Source organism: Crocodylus siamensis, chromosome 3 (assembly GCF_052110815.1).
Source record: "Crocodylus siamensis isolate JL-2025a chromosome 3, ASM5211081v1, whole genome shotgun sequence".
NCBI classification, from domain to species: Eukaryota; Metazoa; Chordata; order Crocodylia; family Crocodylidae; genus Crocodylus; species Crocodylus siamensis.
Window position 1 is genome coordinate 167,765,626 of NC_143397.1, and position 22,674 is coordinate 167,788,299.

General features: G+C 46.6%; 1 protein-coding gene across 12 annotated transcripts in view; it reads right to left on the reverse strand.

Moving 5' to 3' along the window:
- The window catches only part of MTCL1 (microtubule crosslinking factor 1), a 190,662-nt gene that overhangs the window by 143,651 nt on the left and 24,337 nt on the right, over window positions 1-22,674 (reverse strand). For all 12 annotated transcript variants that reach the window (XM_090039705.1, XM_090039698.1, XM_090039696.1 and 9 more), the window contains exons 2-3: window positions 18,560-18,784; window positions 16,417-16,575 (exon numbers count right to left, since the gene is read on the reverse strand). In XM_090039705.1, coding sequence (XP_089895831.1) covers window positions 16,417-16,575; window positions 18,560-18,784 — 384 coding nt within the window. The remainder of the gene's footprint in view (window positions 1-16,416; window positions 16,576-18,559; window positions 18,785-22,674) is intronic.

Sequence of the window (22,674 nt, forward strand, 5' to 3'; positions counted from 1 at the left end):
AAGGGGAAAAACTAGATTTGGAACTCCTGAGGCAACTCCCGGAAACCATAAACACTAGGGAGGTGGTAGTCATGGGGGACCTAAACTACCCTGACATCTGCTGGGAAACGCAGACAACAAATTCCCACAGTTCACACAGGTTCCTATCCTGTGTACAGGACCTCTACTTGACGCAGAAGGTACATGGTCCCACTAGGGGGAATGCCTTCCTGGACCTGGTATTGGCAACAGGGGATGACATGATAGGGGACCTACAGATCAGCGGTCACCTGGGAGACAGTCACCACCAAATAATTGAATTCATCATAAGGCAAAGAGTGAGTAAGATAACTAGTAGGGTGGAAGTGCTAGACTTTAGGAAGGTTGACTTCAGCGAACTCAAGTGTTTAGTCAATGATGCACTACAGAGTAGGAGATTTGGCGAGATGGGAGCCCAGGAAGGGTGGCTGTGCTTTAAGGAAACAATCCTTTGGGCACAAAGGGAGATGATTCCAATGCGGGAGAAAAGGGGAAAAGGGGCCAAGAGGCTTCTTTGGCTGAACAGAGAAATCCAGAGCAGCCTAAGGGCAAAAAGGGGGGCATGTAAGCAGTGGAAACAGGGAGAGATTACTAAAGAGAAGTATGCCTCCTCAGCTCGCAGCTGTAGGGAGGCAGTTAGAAAGGCCAAAGCTACCATGGAGCTGAGGATGGTATCCCAAGTTAAGGATAACAAAAAACTGTTTTTCAGATATATAGGGAGTAAAAGGAAGGCCCAGGGTGGAATAGGACCACTACTGAATGGGCAAAAGCAACTGGTCACAGACAGGGAGGACACGGCTGAACTTCTCAATGAGTTATTTGCCCCATTCTTCCTAAATGAGGGGCAAGACAATTCTCACATTATAGAGGGGCAACAGCTGGACACCAGACTACCAAGCGTTGACCCTGAGATGTTGCAGAGTCACTTGGAAGGACTGGATGTGTTTAAGTTGGCAGGCTGGGATGAGCTCCATCCGAGGGTACTGAAGGCACTGGCTGATATCATTGCACAGCCACTGGCAAGAATATGTGAGCACTCGTGGTGCACGGGACAGGTCCCGGAGAACTGGAAAAGGACCAATGTGGTCCCTATTTTCAAGAAGGGGAGGAAGGAGGGTCCAGGCAACTATAGGCCAGTCAGTCTCACCTCCATCCTTGGCAAAGTCTTTGAAAAGATTATTAAGGCTCATATATGTGACAGCCCAGCAGGAAAAATTATGCTGAGGGGAAACCAGCACGAGTTCGTAGCGGGTAGAACATGCCTAACTAATCTAGCGTCTTTTTATGACCAGGTTACAAAACACCTTGACACAGGAGTAGGGGTTATCGTTTACTTAGACTTCAGGAAGGCCTTCGATATGGTATCCCACCCCATACTGGTGAACAAGTTAAGAGGCTGTGACTTGGATGATTACACAGTGGGGTCCTGCAGGGCTCGGTCCTTGGACCGATACTCTTCATGTCTTCATCAATGACTTGGAGGAGGGAGTGAAGTGTACTCTATCCAAGTTTGCGGATGATACAAAACAGTGAGGAGAAGTGGACACACCAGAGGGCAGGGAACAACTACAGACAGACCTGGACAACTTGGACAAATGGGCAGAAAACAATAAAAAGCAATATAACAAGGAGAAACGAGAAGTGCTGCACCTAGGGAGGAAAAATGTCCAGCACACCTACTGCCTAGGAAATGACCTGCTTGGTAGCATGGAACTGGAAAGGGATCTTGGAGTCCTAGTGGACTCCAAGATGAACATGAGTCATCAGTGTGATGAAGTCATCAGAAAAGCTAACTGCACTTTATCATGTATCAGCAGATGCATGACGAACAGAACTAAGGAGGTGATACTTCCCCTCTATCGGGCACTGGTCAGACCGCAGCTGGAATACTGCGTCCAGTTTTGGGCACCACACTTCAAGAGGGATGTGGATAACCTGGAGAAGGTCCAGAGAAAGGCCACTCATATGGTTAAGGGCTTGCAGGCCAAGCCCTATGCAGAGAGACTAGGGCACCTGGACCTCTTCAGCCTCCACAAGAGAAGGTTGAGAAGCAACCTTGTGGCTGCCTATAAATTCATCACGGGGGTGCAGAAGGGAATTGGTGAGGCTCTACTCACCAAGGTGCCCCTGGGGGTCACAAGAAATAATGGTCATAAGCTGGCAGAAAGCAGATTTAGACTGGACATTAGGAGGAACTTCTAAATTCTAGTTAGAGTGGCCAAAGTCTGGGCTCCCAAGGGAGGTGGTGTTCTCCCCTACCCTGGGGGTCTTCAAGAGGAGGTTGGATGGGCATCTGGCTGGGGTCATCTGAACCCAGCACTCTTTTCTGTCTATGCAGGGGGGTCGGACTCGATGATCTATTGAGGTCCCTTCCGACCCTAGCATCTATGAGTCTATGAATCTATGATTTAGGTCAAACTGCTTTATGGAACTTCTGTCCCAGAACCCTTCCTTGTTTATATTAAATCAGAGTCCCCCAGCATGCTTTTCAGCCCTGGGCTGGGCTATACTGTCTGGTCCAGAGAGCAGAACTGGCCCTGCCCCTCTGCTTTCTAGCCAGAGCAGGGGCAGGGGCACAGCTAGATACTGGTTGGCATGGCCCCCTAAGGTGAAGGGGGCAGGACCCTGGCTACAGCCCCTTCCCTTCCCCCATCCCCCAGAGGGCCACAGCTAGGGTCTGCCTAGCCAGGGTGGAGAAGCCCCTGTCAGAGTCAATCCCTCTCGCCACTATAGTGGCAAGGATGCGGGCATGGCCAGACGCCAGCCAGCATGGCCCCACCATCTGCCAACCTCGTCCAGGGCTGGGGCTGGGATGGACCAGCCCACAGGCACTACTGAGGGTGGGTATGGAAGGGCTGGCCTGGGTTGGGCTGTGGGGGCAGGGCCCTTCCCAGCTGGCTGTGGCTCCATGACAGTCCAGTCCAGTGTGCGTAGGTGATGGTTGGGCAGACAGTGGCGTGGAAGCAACACCACTGCAGCTGCAGGCGAGTGCCTTGACAGCTGGACTGGCAATGAGGGATGTGCTCACAGCTGTCCGGGCCAGCTCAGAGGTGCTGATGGGCCTGGAGCTCAGCAGCCACCTGCTGTGGGGGCTCATGTGACTGCACCACTGCCACAGTTGCTGTGCAATGCCTGCAATAAGCATCTGTAGCTGCGCATCCATCACACCACTGCCTGCCCAGCTCCTGCCCATGCGCACCAGGCCAGGCTGTCTTGGAGCCACAGCCGCGGGAAGGGCCCTACCCCCGTGGCCCAGTCTTGCCCAGTTTGCTCTGGGCTCCCCGCACCCAGGCCAGGCTGGGCCGGGCTGTCAGGGAGTTGCTGAGGCAGTGCTGCACAGAGCCCCACCCCAACAGGGAAGGAAGAGGAGGGGCAAAGCAGCTCCTTTACAGCCCAGCTCAGCCTGGCCTGAATGCAGGAAGCTGGGAGCAAACCAAACTGGACCAGGCCATGGGGGCAGGACCCTTCCCAGCTGGAGGTGGGGCTCAGGCTGAGGCTGCAGGAGCTGTGTACCTGGCTTGCTCCTGGCTCCCTGAGTCTAGCCCAGACCAGGTTGTCAGGGAGCCACTGCAGCAGGCAGGGCTCTCCCCCTTTTCCTCCTTGCTCACTTCAGGGTGGTGAGGGGTGCTCTGTGGTGCACTGCCTCAGTGGCTGAATCAGCCAGTCATAGAGGGCTCTCCCCCTCTTTCCCACTATGGCGGGGGGGTGGGCTCTGTACAGCGCTGCATCAGGACTCAGGGCTGGAAGGGCACAGTGCTGGGCCCCACTGTGGGGGGGGAGGGGAGGGTAACAGCCACTGTGGGGCAGGGGTAGAAAAACTGTACTCCTAGCTCCCTGTGCTCAGGCTGGGCCAGGCTGTCAGAGAACCAGTACGACAGGCAGGGCTCTCCCCTTCCTCCTCCTCCGCCACAGGGGAGGATCTGGCCATACCCCTGCTTTTGCTGCTTGGTGCCAGCTGGAGCTGGAGTCTGACCATGCTCCTTCCCCCATCTGAAAAGTGTGACAAGGGCTGCTTCCCCCCTCCCCCTCCAGGCAAACCTCAGCTGGGGTCCTTGAAGGCTAGGTTGGGGGTTTAAATCCCTCCCCAGTTATACTTAGGTCTGCTGAGGGCTTGGCCACAAGCCCCCTCCCCACCCAGCTTCCCTTGGTCACTGCCAAAGGGAAGGGAGGGCTCACTCTAGCATCCCCTGGCTTCTGGCCTGAGCCACTGCAGGCATGTGCCTGCATTCCCAGAATTAAAAGTGAATGTCTGTTCACTTGCAAATCAGTTCAATCTACACAGGTTAGACTACTAACCTGCAAAAATTGAATCAATTCAGGCTCATGCTTTCTGAATGTCTGTACTTAGCCATAGGGTTCAGGGTAACAGAAACCTCAGATCCTTCATGTCCAACTATCTGTGCAGTTCTGAAAAGTAACCTCCAGCTGGTTTTGCTCTATCATTGAAATAGAGCTAATTCCTTCTCTCAGATAAATGCTCTTGATCTGCACTAACTTTATTTGCATATGAATCCCAAAGTAAAATTTGAACAAGATGAGATAAAGGCAATTCAGCTGCCTTATCCATGATCTTTTTTCAATTTTTTTCAAGTATCTTATATATAACCTTTCACTTCAGTAGAATGGTCATTTCAAGCACAGAGAAACAATTTTTACTTTCAAGTCATGTTTCTTGAACTGTAGTACTAAAATCTTTCATTTTATTTTGAAAAAAGAAATGCTCCAAGTTGTGGGAGGGAGGGGGGAGGAAGGGAGAGAGTACTGAGTGCAATGGATTGCCCATGAAAACACTTCTGTTACCTAGTTGTTCTCCAGATTTAGGACAGTTGGGACAAACCTAACAAGTTTAAAGGCAACTCAGAAAGGCTCATTTAAGAATGCTTTTGTTTTCATCTCAATTTCTGCATCATAGGGAGAGTACTGCTATAATACTAAAATTTTCATTTTTTCATCTCCTCAAATGAAAATGAATGGAGGCAGTTTCCTTTCACTCTTTTGCTTTCCCATTTTGCCTGTGCCTTCCTCTGTAAGAACACCAACATGCCCAAACTTTAAGAAAAGTCTTCTCATAATAACTGAAAACGATTTCCTGAATGAACAAGCTTGGGGAACAGCATTCATTGCTAGTGATGGAAAGAGGGTTTAAAATAAACTGGAGCATTTCACGACACAAGATCTCTGAAATGACTAACAGAGTCTGTTTATTATAGGGGCAAATGGGAGAAAACAGTCATGTCAGAACTCATTATGACAGAGAAAGTGACAACCTTAGGTTGCTCTCCTCCTGGCTCCTATGCTTTCACTTGCTAAAGAGATATTATCAGTTGCTCAATACGGCTGTTCCACAGAAAATAAATCCCCCTTTCTTCCTGGTTACACAGTCTCATTCATTTTTTGCTCAAACACTCATGTCAAATCTTTCTGCAGCTGCTACCCTATTCCTAATCTTCTCCATCCTTTGTCTTTTTCAGCAGGGCTACTCTTTCCAAACAGCTTGAACCCTGCAATGTCACTCTGCCTGTCTGTTCTTTTTTTCTTCCTTGCTGGCTCAAAACTCCAAACCTAAACAAAGAGGACACCAAAACACCCACTCAGCAGCTGCAAATAAGATTTTCCACTTGTTTATTTCCCCGATTTAAATAATTCATGCTGAAATCTATGCTGGAAGACTGCCCCATGTCGGGGCTTTTAAAGTTTCAGCTAAAACAGCAAAGTCATTTCCAAGAAAAAGGTTAAGGTAAATATGTTGTTTTACCCATGTCAATTAAATTCTTACAACCATTTCATTGAAAAGCTCTAATGCCCCCATACTTCGGAGCAGAGAGTTGAAATTTGTCAGGGGATGAGCTCTGTGTCAGGGGATACAGCTTTTCTGATGTCTTCATGAAAATCTACACGTAGAAAGCCAAATTAGGAGCTTCTGAAAATCTCAGCTGGTACATGCACAATAGAGACTTGGCAGAATTTGACAGCTAAAATTTACAAATGTGCCCTTTGCACTGGAGATACTTCATTGCTTCACAACTCCTATTTAACAATCAGAGTGTGTAATAGCACCAACTAAACATACTCCATCACAGGGCCTTTCCTGAACTGTCAGGTACAAAAACAATGACAAAAAAAAAGTCTCCTTTTGCTCTCAATCATAGCTTCATAGTTGGTAGGGTCGGAAGGGACCTGAGCAGATCATCAAGTCCAACCCCCTGCCATGGCGGGAAAGAGTACTGGGATCAAACAACCCCAGAGAGGTGTTTATCCAGCCTCCTCTTAAAGACCCCCAGGGTAGGAGCCAGCACCACTTCTCTTGGAAGTTGGTTCCAGATCCTAGCTGCCCTGACAGTGAAGTAGTACCTCCTGATATCTAGCCTGAATCTACCCTCTGCCAGCTTGTAACCGTTATTTCTTGTAACTCCTGGTAGTCCTCAGGGGAACAGAGACTCCCCCACCGCCTGCTGGTGCTCCCTGACTAGTTTGTAAAAGGCCACCAGGTGCCCCCTCAGCCTTCTCTTGAGGAGGCTAAACAGGTTCAGGTCCTACAGCCGCTCCGCATAGGGCCTGCCCTGCTGCCCCCTGATCATGTGAGTGGCCCTCCTCTGGACCCTCTCCATGTTGTCCACATCCCTCTTGAAGTGCAGCGCCCAGAACTGGATGCAGTACTCCAACTGCGGCCTGACCAGTGCCACATAGATGGGGAGAATCACCTCCTTGGACCTGCTTGAGATGCATCTGTGGATGCATGACAAGGTACGGCTGGCCTTCCTGACTGTATCCCCATACTGCCGGCCCAAGTACATTTTGGCATCAATAGTGATTCCAAGATCCTCTTCTGCCTCTGCACTGATGAGAAGGGAGTTCCCCAGCCTGTATGAATGCTGCTGGTTCTTTCTCCGCAGGTGCAGCACCTTGCACTTGTCAGTGTTCAAACCCATCCTGTTCTCACCCGCCCACCCCTGTAACCTGTCCAGGTCCAATTGCAGCCTATTCCTCCCTTCTAGTGTGCCCACTTCTCCCCACATCTTAGTGTTGTCTGAGAATTTGAACAGGGTGTTTTTTATACCCCTTTCCAAGTTGCTGATGAAGATGTTGAACAGTGCGAGCCCAAGGACCGAGCCCTGCGGAACCCCACTGCTCACATCCCTCCGGGTCGAAAATGACCTGTCCACCACCACTCTCTGGGTGTGGCCCTCCAGCCAAATAGTGACCCATTTGACTGTGAAGGTGTCAATGCCACAGTCCACTAGTTTTTTAATGAGAATAGGGTGAGAGACAGTTTTGAAGGCTTTCCTAAAGTCCAGAAAGACTACGTCTACTGCTAGGTCCTCACTGACTCTAGGCCTGGGTGCACCTCCCCTGGGACCTACGGGGGTCCCAGTGGCAGGGGTGACCCAGTCCCTGCTCAGAAAAATGGAGGCAAAGAAATTGTTAAATAGATTAGCTTTGCTGTCTGGTATGATGACCAGATTTCCTAGCATGTCCTGCAGAGGCCCCACATTACCCGGTACCTTCTTACGATGATAGGCTGAGAGACATGGGACTCTTTAGCCTGGAAAACCATAGGCTCAGGGGTGATCTGATGGCCACCTATAAGTTTATCAGGGGTGACCACCAGAATCTGGGGGAATGTTTGTTCACCAGAGCGCCCCAAGGGATGACTAGGTCGAACGGTCACAAACTCCTGCAAGACCGTTTCAGGCTGGACATAAGGAAGAATTTCTTTACTGTCCGAGCCCCCAAGGTCTGGAACAGTCTGCCATCAGAGGTGGTTCAAGCACCTACATTGAACACCTTCAAGAGTAAATTGGATGCTTATCTTGCTGGGATCCTATGACCCCAGCTGACTTCCTGCCCTTTGGGCAGGGGGCTGGATTCAATGATTTCCTGAGGTCCCTTCTAGCCCTGATGTCTATGAAATCTATGAAATTTTACCCCCTATGTATTTAAAAATGGACTTCTTATTGTGCTTGATCTGGGTAGCTAGTCCCAGTTCCATCTCCACCTTGGCCTTCCTGACCAGCACCCTACAGCCCTGAGCAATTGAGGTATAGTCCTCCCTGGTGATTTTCCCTCTCTTTCATTGGATGTACACCTCCTTTTTAGCTAGGTAACATTCCCATATGCTTTTAGTGAGCCATGGGGGATTTTGCGCCCTCTTGACCCCTTTGATCCGCGTTAGGATTATCTCCCTTTGGGCTTGGAGGATCGTCTCCTTAAGGAACGACCACTCTTCCTAGACACCCAACTCCCCTCCCCTCCAGGACCTCAGTGCCTCCTCGACTATTCTCCTTACCTCATTGAAATCTGCCCTCCTGAAGTCCAGGGCTGCTGCGTGAATAATCACCATGAATAAAAAAATTTAACACTTGTTATAGGACCTTTTAATTCATGTCAAGTATGTTTTTGGTTTTACAGGTAAATTTACAGAAATTAAAAATTAAAGAACAACCACCTAAATTATGGCCTGAACCAAGGGTATCAAAATCACTCCAAGTCCCAGGCTGTATCTGAACTGCAAGAAGGCTCCTTCTGAGCTGCATCTGCTAACAGCAACTGCAGTGTGGGTTCTGGGCAAGGCAGGAGTGCAGGTCTGGGAGCAGACAGTAGCATGGAGCAACATTTAGGTGGCAGCCTGGAGTTCTGGCATCAGTACAGAGCCAGGAGAATGTGGCAGCATGGGTCTCAGGGGTACGCAGCAGCATGAAGCTGGAGGCATGTGGCAGCATGGGGCTGCATCTGGGAAGCAGCATGGGTCCAGAGGTAAGTGGTGGTGAGCTTCATTCAGGCAGCAGCATAGAACAGGCGGGCTGTCTCCAATGGCCAAGTCCATTGGAGTCTAGGGACCCCAGTTCTGCAGCAAGTCATGCTCCCAACATCTGCTAGTGAACTGGACTACTAACAGGCTGGATGAAATGGTTCTATGAGCCAGATCTGGCCCACAGGCTGTAAGTCTGACACTGCTGGCCTAAACATCATGGCTAGGGACAGACATTCAAAAAGCCTGAGCCTGAATTGATTCAATCTGTGTAGGTTAGTCTAACCTGCCTCAATTGAATCAGTTTGCAACTGTGCAGATATCCCCTCTGGACCTAAGAAATGGAGGCACATGGCTGCAGTGGCTCAGGCTTGAAGCCAGGGAGGCACTAGAGCAGCCCTCCCTTCCCTTCCACAATGCTGAGCGGAGGAGGCGGCATGGCCAGATGGTCCCAGAAGGACCTCTAATTATAAGTGTAAAGCTCAGGAGTGTAAGCTGCCACCCTGCCTGCACAGTCCCAGGCTTTTTCCTGCTTGCTGCTCAAGGGGCAGGAGTGTTGCCAGCCCCCAGCCAGCACTCTAAGGCAAAGCGGGGGATGTGCAATGCATGCATCTGTTGATGATACTGAGCTTTTCAAACCCTCTCCCTGCTTCTTCATACTGTCTGCACACCTGACAGGACAGGGAGCCAGCAGGGAGCTGATAATACAGTATTTATCAGTCCATCAACAAAACAAAAGCCTCTCTCATTAGTTCAAGCTCTTCTTAAACAGCTTTTTCCAAGGAAGGAACAGAGGGACATTACCAGATGACATGCTGATTATCTCCAAAAAGCCCTAAGCTGACACTGTTCTGTCTGCCTGTTCCAGTGAAATTGGAAAGACATACACACAGACATCTCTCAGCATTAGCTAGCATACCACATGCCTAGATTCCGTGGGGCTGGGGTCTGTGCTCTGAGAGAGGGGAGGGGGGATACTTGCTTGAGCAGAGAGGGGTGAAGGGCAGGGGGAAGCCAGGCAGATCCTGCTATGCCTGCAGCCTCCACCAGAGCTCTGGCCAGGGAGCAGAGGTTCGGGGCCAGCCCTGTTCTCTGGAGCAGAAAGCAAAGCCCAGTTTAACTCTGATTTAACTTAAACCAGGAAGTGGTCTGGGAAAGACACTGCATAAACTGGCTTGACCCAAATCAATTAAGTCTGATACTACATTCAGCCAGATGTATCTTAAACCAGTTTCAGCCATTTTGAAACTGGTTTATGTGCACTGAGCGTATGTTATGTTACAAGTTTAAACCAGTTTCTGATCATTTAACCCAGCTTATGTGAAATGTCTGTCCCTAGCCAATGTAATTACTACGGTATTTTAAATTAAATAAAAATAATACTTCTAACCAATGCATACTTTGCTTGTGAAATTTTCATGTCAAACCACTGAACTGGTAGAAGTCACCACCTAAACCTACATTTGGTGAAGTAGTAAACCATTATTTGATAGAAACAGCCTCATCTGCAGGTGCAGAGATAATATTTTCTTAATTTCTCAACATTCAAATAATTAATTCTAAGTCAATAAATCAATGGGGACTTGAAAAAGTAGGGAAACTTAGTTTCTATTTATGGACTGGAAAAGGAAAACAAGTGGGAGAGTATGGCATCTACCAACTATAAAATTTCTAAGAACTACATGCTTGGATGGGATGGGTTCCACCTTTCCCCTAAAGGTAAGCGTGTGTTCTCTTCTAGGTTGGTGGATCTCCTCCAGCGGGCTTTAAACTAGGCTCTTCAGGGGAAGGGGAAGATAAGGGCAGAGGAAGCCTTGGACTGCTAAACCAAGCAGCACCCACAAGTACAGCCCAGCCTAGACCAACGAGCAGAACATATACCCAGGTAAGCAACAGGGGCCAGGGAAATGCTGAGATTAGGGGGCCAGTGCACACATCCACAGGAGGCCTTAAATGCCTCTACAAATGCTTGTAGTATGGAAAACAAGCAGGAAGAACTTACCCTCCTGCTAGCTGACACCAACCCAGACATAGTGGGGCTCACAGAAACGCGGCAGGACCCAACGCATGACTGGGCGGTGAATATCAAGGGCTATACGCTGTACAGGAGGGACAGGACAGCGATGAAAGGCAGGGGTGTGGTGCTCCACATTAAGGAGGAATACACATCCTCAAGTAGCACAGGGTCAGAGGAGGGGCACACTGAAGTGCTCTGGGTTAGAATACAAGGCAGTCGAGGGGAAAGAGACTTAACGGTGGGGGTCTACTACAGACCACCCAACCAAGGGGAAGAGCTAGACTAGGAATTCTTAAGTCAGCTCATGGAGGTAATTAGGTCAAAGGATGTGGTCATCATGGGGGACCTGAACTTTCCAGACATCCGCTGGGAAGAGCAGTCAGGCAGGTCTGACCGCTCACGTAGGTTCCTAGCCAAAATGCAGGACCTCCATCTAACCCAGGAGATGCGCAGCCCCACCAGGGGAGACGCCTTGTTGGACCTAATGCTGGCCACAGGCAATGACCTGGTGAGGGGCTGCGGGTGCTTGACCACCTGGGCAACAACGATCATTACCTGCTGAAATTCACCATCCAGTGCAAGGTGGCAAAGGCCTGCAGCAAGGCAGCAGCCCTAGATTTCAGGAGGGCGGACTTCAATGAGCTAAGGAGAATAGTTGCGGAGTCACTGAGGTCCCAGAAGGAGGGGAATCAGGTGTCCAAAAAGAGTGGTCACTCCTTAAGGAGATGATCCTCCAAGCCCAAAGGGAGGTAATCCCAACACAGATCAAAGGGAGCAGGAGGACACAAAAGCCTCAATGGCTCACCAAAAGCATCTGGGAATGTCTCCTAGCTAGAAGGGATGCACACACCCAATGGAAGGAAGGGGCCATCACCAGGGAGGACTATACTGTGGCTGCTCGGGGATGCGGGGGGGGTGGTCAGGAAGGCCAAGACGGAGATGGAACTGGGACTAGCTACTCAGATCAAGGACAACAACAAGTCCTTTTTTAAATACATAGGGGGCAAAAAGAAGGTACCGGGTAATGTGGGGCCCCTGCAAGACATGCTAGGAAATCTGGTCATGACACCAGACAACAAAGCTAACCTATTCAATGACTTCTTTGCCTCCATTTTCCTGAGCAGGTTCCGGATCAGCCCTACCACCGGGCCCCCCCCAGGCCCCAGGGGAGGCACATCTAGGCCAAGGGTCAGTGAGGATCTAGTCAGGGAACTTCTGGAGGGACTGGATGTATTTAAATCAGCTGGTCCGGACAATCTCCACCCCAGAGTGTTTAGGGAATTAGCTGAGGTCATTCCCCTGGAATGACTTTACAAGTACTCATGGTACTCTGGTGTGGTGCCAGAGGACCAGAAGAGGGCCAACGTGGTTCCCATCGTCAAAAAAGGGAGGAAGGAGTACCCGGAAAACTATAGGCCAGTTAGTTAGTTACCTCAATCCTGGGTAAGCTTTTTGAGAGAATTATCTTGGTACATGTCCACAAGGGACCAGCGGGGGTGGTCATGCTTAGGGGTAACCAACACAGACTCATTACAGGCAGGTCCTGTCAGACCAACCTGGTGGCCTTCTATGACCAGGTCACAAAATCCTTAGATGCAGGGGTAGCAGTGGACGTAGTCTTTCTGGACTTTAGGAAAGCCTTCAACACTGTCTCTCACCCCATTCTCATTAAAAAACTGGGGAGTGTGGTGTCGATACCTACGCAGCCAAATGGGTTGCCAACTGGCTGGAGGGCCGCACCCAGAGAGTGGTGGTGGATGGGTCATTTTTGACCTGGAGGGATGTGGGCAGTGGGGTCCCCCAGGGCTCGGTTCTCGGGCCCGCACTGTTCAACATCTTCATCAGCAACTTGGACGAGGGGGTAAATAGCACCCTGTTCAAATTTGATGATGGCACTAAGATGTGGGGGGATGTGGGCATGCTAGAAGGTAGGAATAGGCTGCAATTGGACCTAGACAGGTTACAGGGGTGGGCAGATGAAAATAGAATGGGATTCAACACTGAAATGTGCAAAGTGATGCACCTGGGGAGGAAGAACCAGCACCATACCTGTAGGCTGGGGAACTCCCTTCTCGTCAGTGCAGAGGCAGAAAAGGATCTTGGAATCATCATGGATGCCAAGATGAACATGGGCTGGCAGTGTGGGGATGCAGGCAGGAAGGCCAACCGCTCCTTGTCATGCATCCACAGATGCATCTCTAGCAGGTCCAAGGAGGTGATTCTCCCTCTCTATGCAACATTGGTCAGGCTGCAGCTGGAGCACTGAGTCCAGTTCTGGGCACCGCACTTCAAGAGGGATGTGGACAACATGGAGAGGGTCTAGAGGAGAGCCACTCGCATGATCAGGGGGCAACAGGGCAGGGCCTATGAAGAGAGGCTCAGGGACCTGAACCTGTTCAGCCTCCACAAGAGAAGGCTGAGCGGGGATCTAGTGACCTGTTACAAACTAGTCAGAGGGGACCAGCAGGCACTGGGGGAGTCCCTGTTCCACTGAGCGCTACCAGGAGTGACTAGAAATAACGGTCACAAGTTGGCAGAGGGTAAATTCAGATTAGAGATCAGGAGGCACTACTTCACTTTCAGGGTAGCTAGGACCTGGAACCAGCTTCCAAGCAAAGTGGTGCTGTTTTTAACTTGGTGTTCTTTAAGACAAGGCTAGAGAAACACCTTGCTGGGGTTGTTTGACCCCAGTACTCTTTCCTGCCATGGCAGGGGGTTGGACTTGATGATCTGCTCAGGTCCCTTCCGACCCTACAAACTATGAAACTATGAAACATTTATCAGCTACATTCTGAGCTCAAGTAGTAGGAGACTGTGGTCATGTACAGACATTATGTTTCTACGAGGAGTCACCACTCTCCCAGTAGAAACTACAAGTGTACAAGCGCTCACTGTTTCTCCCAAGGGAAACATACCCCTCTGGGAGATGGATCTTTCACGTATCAAGTATTTATTTTGTATTTTATATTTGACAGCTATTTAACTGTCAAATTCTACCAACATCTCCCTTGTGAAAGAAACTCTCATGAGTAAGAAGGCTTGTATCCTTGAGTTTCACAGCACAAGGAGATACCAATTTTTTTGTTGACCCATGTAAAGGAACTGAGTAGCTGGAACAAAGTTCTTTGCAAGTTTTTGGGCACAAGCACCCTTTTTTGGGCATAGGGAGACTACTGTTGTTCACAACACACTGCTATTCACAACAGCACAATCTCCCTATGCCTGAAGAAGGGCACTTGTTCCCGAAAGCTTTCAAAGAACTTTGTTCCAGTTACTCAGTCAGTCTAATAAAAAATATCATGTCTACCCAAAGAACCTTGCCGGTCTATGTCCTCAGACCAACATGGCTACAACCAAAAACCTGCACCCTGGAAAATTAGTTTCTATTTCTGTCTCTACCACAGATCTTCCCCTGCACACAGTTAGCATCATTCATGTGCCTACAATTTTACAGGGAGGTGAGAATAAGCTGCATTTTAAGCTGCTCGAAAACTAACTAGTTCTAGGCCTACTCCTAACTAATGGTAAGGTACCTCAACCAGGGCAGCTTACCCCTCAATGAAACAGGCCAATTTTTCCAGGTTGGCTTTCACTAATGGTGGGTTAGCTACAGGTACACCAAATACCTACCATTAAATGGAAAGTGCATCACCTGCTCTGCAGTCACAGCCTCAGAGCCTGCAATTACCCATGACAAGTGAGAGTTAAGCTGGAACAAGTAAGTTGTTCTGTTCAGGGGTAAGCTGTCTTAGTTTAGCTCTCAGTTTGAGAGGTAATTGAGGGCACAGAGATAGTTACCATAGAGCAGCTGAGGCACAGTAAAACCTCACTCCTTGTTAATTAAGGACATAATAGGTCACAGCAAGCTTGGAGAAATTCAGGGTTCTGTTGGGCTCACCACCCACCCTGTGGCTGCTGCAACTGCAGACATGCAACCCCCATGTCTGTAATATGTTATTCAACGACTTTGCATCTGCTAAATAATGCTAAAGATGAATGGTATCTTCCAGTTATTTGGCTATAAGCTCTTTGGAGCAAGAGCTGTACCTTTTACGTTGGTCAAGTACTAACTGCATTTCAGGCACACCAAAAATACAAATATTTTGAAGAATACGCTAAGGGACTTATGTCCTACTAATTCACTTGGAGGTAACTCTGTTCCACTGAATCTTAGTGCTTCATCAATCAACTTTTCCTTTCCCTAATAGTTCTCAATCTTTCTCCTTTTGAAGGCTACTCCATGAGAGTTCTCCAACATTGGACTACTTGCTTGTCCATCACTTCAATAGCCTGTAGCTTGTTTTCAAAATATGTCACTCACAAGACTGCCAGGCAGAGCTTTGTGCAGCATTGAGCTAGAACAAGGCATAACTAATTATAAAAAATATATGAAGTGGATGGCTGGGTATTGTATGGAATATATTTCACATGTCCCCTAGCAAATTACAATGCCCAGCAAGAACTATTGGCATCTGCAAGTAGTTAAAAAAAAAAAACAACTCCATCCCCCCAAACCTTATAATTAAGTCATCAGCCAGGCTATTTCTGGCACAGATCTTCAGTAGTCTAACATGCATATGTGTCACAGTAACATTAAAGTTTATATCAGCTGGTAAATATATCGTTTTACGTATAGTAAGCGCAAAAACTCTTGCAGTGAGCTGGTTCTCCTTATAATTCAAAACACACAAAGAAATTAAACACGGTTTGTACACCTTAGAAAACGGAATCAGGTTTTGTTCCATTTGACTCACAGGCATTGTTTGAAGGATTAAAAGAACCACATAATTACAGTGGCTCTCTAAAGCTGACCACAGCTCAGAGGAGATAAATGACTTACCTCATTATGCCTGAGTGTTCTCTCTCAATCTGGTTTAAAAATGAACAAAGATGGGAGCCCCATATGTTGTATTATCAGAAGAACAGAAATGCTCCCATAGATTAGGATATAGGACATAGTAAAAGGCCACATTTAAAACTTCCCACTCCCTTTACTTTGTATTATGTCTCTTATTTTGTTTACTTCCAAGAACTATCATTCTGTTCTGTTTATCTATTTGTCAGATATAATAGAAAGCATTCCTAACACACAACATTTCTGTATCTGAAATGCAATGTTATTTGTATATTATAAATCAGATATTTTCTGCCTGAATTATGCCAGTAGCACCATTGACATGGCTGAGTAACATGAACCTAAATTTAGCCCTGAATTTTATCTGTTTATCTGAATTAACTTTTGAGGGACAAATCGTATAGGCCTCACTCAATCCTAACAAAGGCAAACTTCCCAAGGATAAGGGAAGTCAGATCTCACAATATCACACTGAAGACAAAGAGAGTGTTGCTAAGGTAAAAACTGAGCCACAGAATATCTAGTAGCCATAGTATATAAACTGTAATCTCAGTACCATGAAAGACACTATTTAAAAAAAAAAGCAATTCCTTCTCTACTTTCTAAGTCAGAGATGCTACCGGACATGTAGAAAGGTATTTCACATGATAATCAATCCCAGTTGTACCAGTAACTTTAATGGTTGGAGACATTTTGCTTTGGGATTACTCTAAAATGCTTTTGATAACAAGGTTCCAATCTAAACCAAAACTCATAATTTTTTTGACTACTGCTTACCTCTTTCAACCTGTCCAACTCATTTTGTACTGCCTGCTTGGATATTTCCACCTCAATGATCTGCTGTCGAAGGATCTCATTCTCGTCTTCTGCTTTAACACGTTTCTCTTCCACACTCTCCAGTTCATGGTGCAGTCTGACAGATACATCTTTGGCTACCTGATTGAAACAGCACAAACATATATATAAATTCTAATATGTCACAAGTAAGCTATGTTCTCTGAACACAAACTATATCTCAACTTCAAACAATAAAAGAATTTTTGGTTTTTGGTTTGTATATTCAGAGGTGTACTATGCCAGAATTTATATTCATGTGTCCAAAGGAGAAAAACAAGAAGGGAACTTTAGAGTTATCAAAGCACTTCTCTCAAAATTAAGACAATGCCAGGGATACCACTTAAAAAGCCTTTTATGCACTGACTGTGAACCATATGACATTGCTTAAAAAGTATGCTGGAACTATGCTGTAAGCTCTGATCTGATGAAAACCACAGGTGTGCAGCACCCTCATCCACCAGGACTTGTTGCATCACCAGCAATCAGAACTAAAGTAAAAAGGATGACTGAGAGGAGAAACTGAGGCAGAGGGAGGAGAAATGAAACAGCAAATGAGTGGCAGAGCCAGAAGCTGAACTCAGGTAACCCAAGTCCTTTTCCAGGGCCCAATCTGCTAGGGCAGTCTGCCTCTCTGTTGTGAAGCCCTACCTACCTCCCTGTTAAGGCCCTGTACCTATTATTCTAAACCTATGATTATTTTCTTAACCATTTTGGTGATCGGGGGTGATCAGAGCTTCTCTTTCACTTAGGAAAGCCAGCTGGTATCTAAGCACTAATATATCTGACAGAAAAAGACACTGAGTCCCACTGACAAAAGGGAGATACCTGCTCCTCTGATACTTACAGGGGTACATAAAGGGGGAGGAGGGTGCAAGCAGGTCACCAGCACTAGGTTTTGATTCAGAGGGAGTGCCAGGGGAACCCACACCACTGCATTGCCACAGCTTCAGCAGCAATCCACATGCAGGGGTTTGCACTAATACAGCAGCAGCCCATGCCCCCTTAACCATACCAGCCTCTGCAAAAGGAGGTAAGTGCTGACAAGTCATCAAGAAGGACATCAAAATTTTAAGTTACAGTTATGAGACTAGCGGTACCCCTGCATCAGCTGGTGAAGAAATGCTCCTTCCTGCTACACGATATAAGACAATGCACCTTGGTCAAAAAAGGAGACAAACTTTAAACAGATTTCTCCACTCTCCTGCAAATGGACAATTGATGCTTTTGCCCACTTGCCTCCTTAGCTCTCCAGAAAAGAATCGAATGATGAGTATCCGCAGCAATCAGAACTAGGTAAAACTGGCACAAAAGCTAAAAAACTAAATAATAATAATAATAATGAAAGTTCTTTTTAAAAAGGAAAAGGAGGACTCTCTCTTATAAGCATATTTAGAATGGTGAAGATTATTTGAATTACAGCACAACAGCTAAAGTATATAATATTGTCCAGTTCTAAAAGGTTATTTTGTTTTGCAAATTCTAGTTCAAAGTTTTTCAAAATATCAAGTGTGAAATCTATTTTTCAAAACATTTGCAAATGTCCAAAACATCTGAAAAAACAGACGAGACAAATTAGATTTTAAAAAACAAGCTTTTGCAAAGCTTATCCTAAATGCAACATTGCCATTAACATTTTTAAAAATATTTCAGTGATAACAGTTTATTTCATAGGAATCATATGTTTCTACAGTATTTCAAATCCAAACATTTGAATGTACGGCCATTATCACCAAAACATGAAACATACCAGAAACTGATAAAAAAGAAGACAGATTTTGACTATCTTTAAAAAAAAAGGGAAAAAGAAGGAAAAATAAAAATATATTTAGATTTTTTTTAATTACACAGTAAAACATTTTTTTAAAGAAACACATGAATGTAACTATTTGAGCTTGTGTGTATGGTTTTTGTTTGTAAAATCCTGTTTTGATTATACCAAGTTGCACATTTGCTTGCTACAAATAGAAAATATTTTGACATGTTGAGAAATACAGGTGTTACTTTTATCTTAATTATTTTGACCAGAGACCAAGACCATGTACTTCAGCTTTCTGCTATGAATGTCCATGAGTCCCTCACCCACCTTTAAATCTTGTTCCAAACTTCTAATGAGTTCTCCATCCACTTGGCCTGTTTGTGCAACTTTCAAGCTTTTCTGTTCTGCTTTCCTGAGACGATATTGCAGGATGCGGCAGTTCTTGTTTGCACGGTCCAACTCTCGCCGGAGTTCCTGCAGCTGGTAAACATCTTCCTCTAAGTAACTGTCACGCATCTCTTCCATTTCAGCACGTAGCTCATCCAGCTCATCCTGTGAAAAGCCAAAAGTCTTCCATCATATCTCTAAATCTCACCCAGAGGAACAAAAAAAATTCCCCATGCTTGCCAGCATACATTATTAGTAAGGTGAAAACCAAAACACAGAAACAGCAATAGTATCCCTTAATGGAATAATTATGTTGAAATGTATTAATGAATTCCTGTTCTATTCATTACAATTGCCATGGCAATTAACTGAGAGATAAGCGGTTTTGGGGGTGATGCCTTTTACTGGACAAACTATAGTTGAGACAGAGACAAGCTTTCGAATTCAAAACATTCTTCTTCAGGTCCTTTTTCACATACCTACTATCATAGTAATTAAGAACAGATCAGAATTACAAGGATGTAGATCTGTCTCCTAAAACAGATAACATTTTTTCCCTTTCCATAGTGAATTAAAATAAAAATTTACATAGCAGTCTTTATCTCAATTTTTTTCATCAGAATTATAGCAAACCCACCTTACTGCTTCAGCTGCTCTGCATAACGTCTTTACAATACAAATCCTTTAAAGTCGAAATTGTCCTTTTGCATGTTAATAACTTTAGTACATCTTCACAACATAAACTTTTCATCTCTATAGCCAAACAATCAACTGCTCCAACATAAAAATTCTTTACAACCAAGTCTAATCAGCACAAATGCACTTAATACCCAGTTAGCTGAGACTCCCCTCCCCACCACCACCCAACCAGTGTGTGCTTGCAAACACAAATGCATATTCCAGAATCACAAGCAGCAAAAAAAAAATGTGTCAAGGAAATATAAACAAGTCACTTCTTCCCTAAAATCTTTAATTCTGCCCCAATTCTAAATCATACCACAAGGGCACGTTTCCTCCCCTAAATCAGATATGAAGATTTACAGCAGGGTAAACCACTGCTAGCTGAGGATGAATTCTATCATTCCAGTTTGTTTCATCTGTGCATGACTGAAGCTCTTGAGCTAAAGTCCTTCACAGACCTTCCAGTTCAGGGGTACAGGCCATCAAATTGCTTTGGCAGCTCCAGCAACCATTTACTACCCCATTATTAACTTTATACTGAGTTTAACAAAAAGAAAGGACTCATGCCAAAAGAAAGTGCAAGGACAAGTGCTGTTCTACACCATAAACTCCTTTAGCACAACTGGTACAGCCGCAGTATATTATCAGCCTAACCTAAAAGGCATAGTTACATATTTTAATAAGCAATACAAAGAAGCAGTATTCATAAGGGGAAACTATTATATAATACATTTAGAAGTCTCATCTGAATACCTTTGACTATTAATTAAATTTCATGTGCACAGGTTAAAGAGATGAGACACTTCTGTTACCGTTTTAAAGTTTTCAGTTCATCAGGGTTGGTAAGTCTGACAAAAAATACCAAAATAATTTAAATTTTGAAATTAAATCTGATGTGTTTATTTAGAGCAGATTTTCAAATTAAATTAAATATCACATTAAAAAATAAACCAGGTGAAAATTAAGTTTCAAATTATAATAGCCTATAGTGAGGATTAAAGTGATTGCATTTCGTTACTGCCATTTAAATTACATAAAAATACTGTTCGAGAAGCACATTTACTTACAATGTTTTTAAGAAATCAGACTACTAAAGTGAGGAAAGTAAGTGAGGGGGAAGGGGAAGACAAGGGCGGAGGAAATATCGGACTGCCAGACCAAGCAACGCCCACAAGTACAGCCCAGCCTAGGCCAACAAGCAGAACATATACCCAGGTAAGCAACAGGGGCCAGGGTAATGCTGAAAGTAGGGGGCCAGTGCACACATCCACAGGAGGCCTCAAATGCCTCTACACAAACGCTCATAGTATGGGAAAAAAGCAGGAGGAACTCACCCTCCCACTAGCTGACACCAACCCAGACATAGTAGAGATCACTGAAACGTGGTGGGACTCAACACATTACTGGGCGGTGAATGTCAAGGGCTATAGGCTGTACAGGAGGGACAGGATAGGAAGGAAAAGTGGGGGCGTGGCACTCTATATTAAAGAGGAATACACATCCTCATCAATTAGCAAAGAATCAGAGGAGGGGCACTCTGAAGTGCTTTGGGTTAGAATACAAGGCAGTCGAGGGGAAAGAGACTTAACGGTGGGGGTCTACTACAGACCACCCAACCAAAGGGAAGAGCTAAACCAGGAATTCTAAGTCAGCTCATTGGGGTAGTTAAGTCAAAGGATGTGGTCATCATGGGGGACCTGAACTTTCCAGACATCTACTGGGAAGAGCAGTCAGGCAGGTCTGACCGCTCACGTAGGTTCCTAGCCAAAATCTAACCCAGGAGGGGCACAGCCCCACCAGGGGAGATGCCTTGCTGGTCCTGGTGCTGGCCACAGGTGATGACATGGTGAGGGAGGTGCAGGTGCGCGACCACCTGGGCGGCAGTGATCATTGCCTGCTGGAATTCACTATCCAGCGCAAGGTGAGAAAGGCCTACAGCAAGGCAGCAGGCTTAGATTTCAGGAGGGCAGACTTCAATGAGCTAAGGAGAATAGTTGGGGAGTCACTGAGGTCCCAGAGGGGAAGGGAGCCAGGTGTCCAAGGAGAGTGGTCGCACCTTAAGGAGATGATCCTCCAAGCCCAAAGGGAGGTAATCCCAACACGGATCAAATGGAGCAGGAGGGCACATAAGCCCCCATTCCTCACCAAAAGCATCCAGGAATGTCTCCTAGCTAAAAGGGAGGCGTACACCTAATGGAAGGGAGGGGCCATCACCAGGGAGGACTATACTACAGTTACTCAGAGATGCAGGGGGGGCAGTCAGGAAGACCAAGGCGGATATGGAACTGGGACTAGCTTCCCAGATCAAGGACAACAAGAAGTCCTTTTTTAAATACATAGGGGGCAAAAAGAAGGTTCTGGGTAATGTGGGGCCCCTCCAGGACACGCTAGGAAATTTGGTCGTTACACCAGACGACAAAGCCAACATATTTAACGATTTCTTTGCCTCCATTTTCCTGACCAGGGACCAGAACAGTCATCCCCACTCTGGGCCCCCCTTAGATCCTAGGGGCAGCGCACCTAGGCCAATGGTTAGTGACGAACAAGTTAGCCAACTACTGGAAGGACTGGATGTATTCCAATCATCTGGTCCGGATGATCTCCACCCTAGAGTACTGAGGGAATTGGCTGAGGTCATTGCAGGATCTGTGGCATGGCTTTACGAGCACTCGTGGTGCTCTGGTGTGGTGCCTGAGGACCAGAAGAGGGCCAGTGTGGTTCCCATCTTCAAAAAGGGGAGGAAGGAGGACCCAGGAAACTATAGGCCAGTTAGTCTTACCTCGATCCTGGGCAAGCTTTTTGAGAAAATTATTCTGGCGCATATCCATGAGGGGCCAGCAGGGGAGATTATGTTAGGGGCAATCAACATGGATTCATTAGTGGCAGGTCCTGTCAGACCAACCTGGTGGCCTTCTATGACCAGATCACCAAATCCTTAGATGCAGGGGTAGCAGTGGATATAGTCTTCCTGGACTTTCAGAAGGCTTTTGACACTGTCTCTCACCCCATTCTCATTAAGAAACTGGGGGACTGTGGCGTCAACACCCACACAGTAAAATGGGTTGCCAACTGGCTGGAGGGCCGCACCCAGAGAGTGGTGGTGGATGGGTCATTTTCGACGTGGAGGGATGTGGGCAGTGGGGTTCCGCAGGGCTCGGTCCTCGGGCCCGCACTGTTCAACATCTTCATCAGTGAATTGGACAAGGGGGTAAAAAGCACCCTGTTCAAATTTGCTGATGACACTAAGATTTGGGGGGATGTGGGCAAGCTAGAAGGAAGGAATAGGCTGCAATTGGGCCTAGACAGGTTACAGGGGTGGGCGGATGAGAATAGGATGGGATTCAACACCAACAAGTGCAAAGTGATGTACCTGG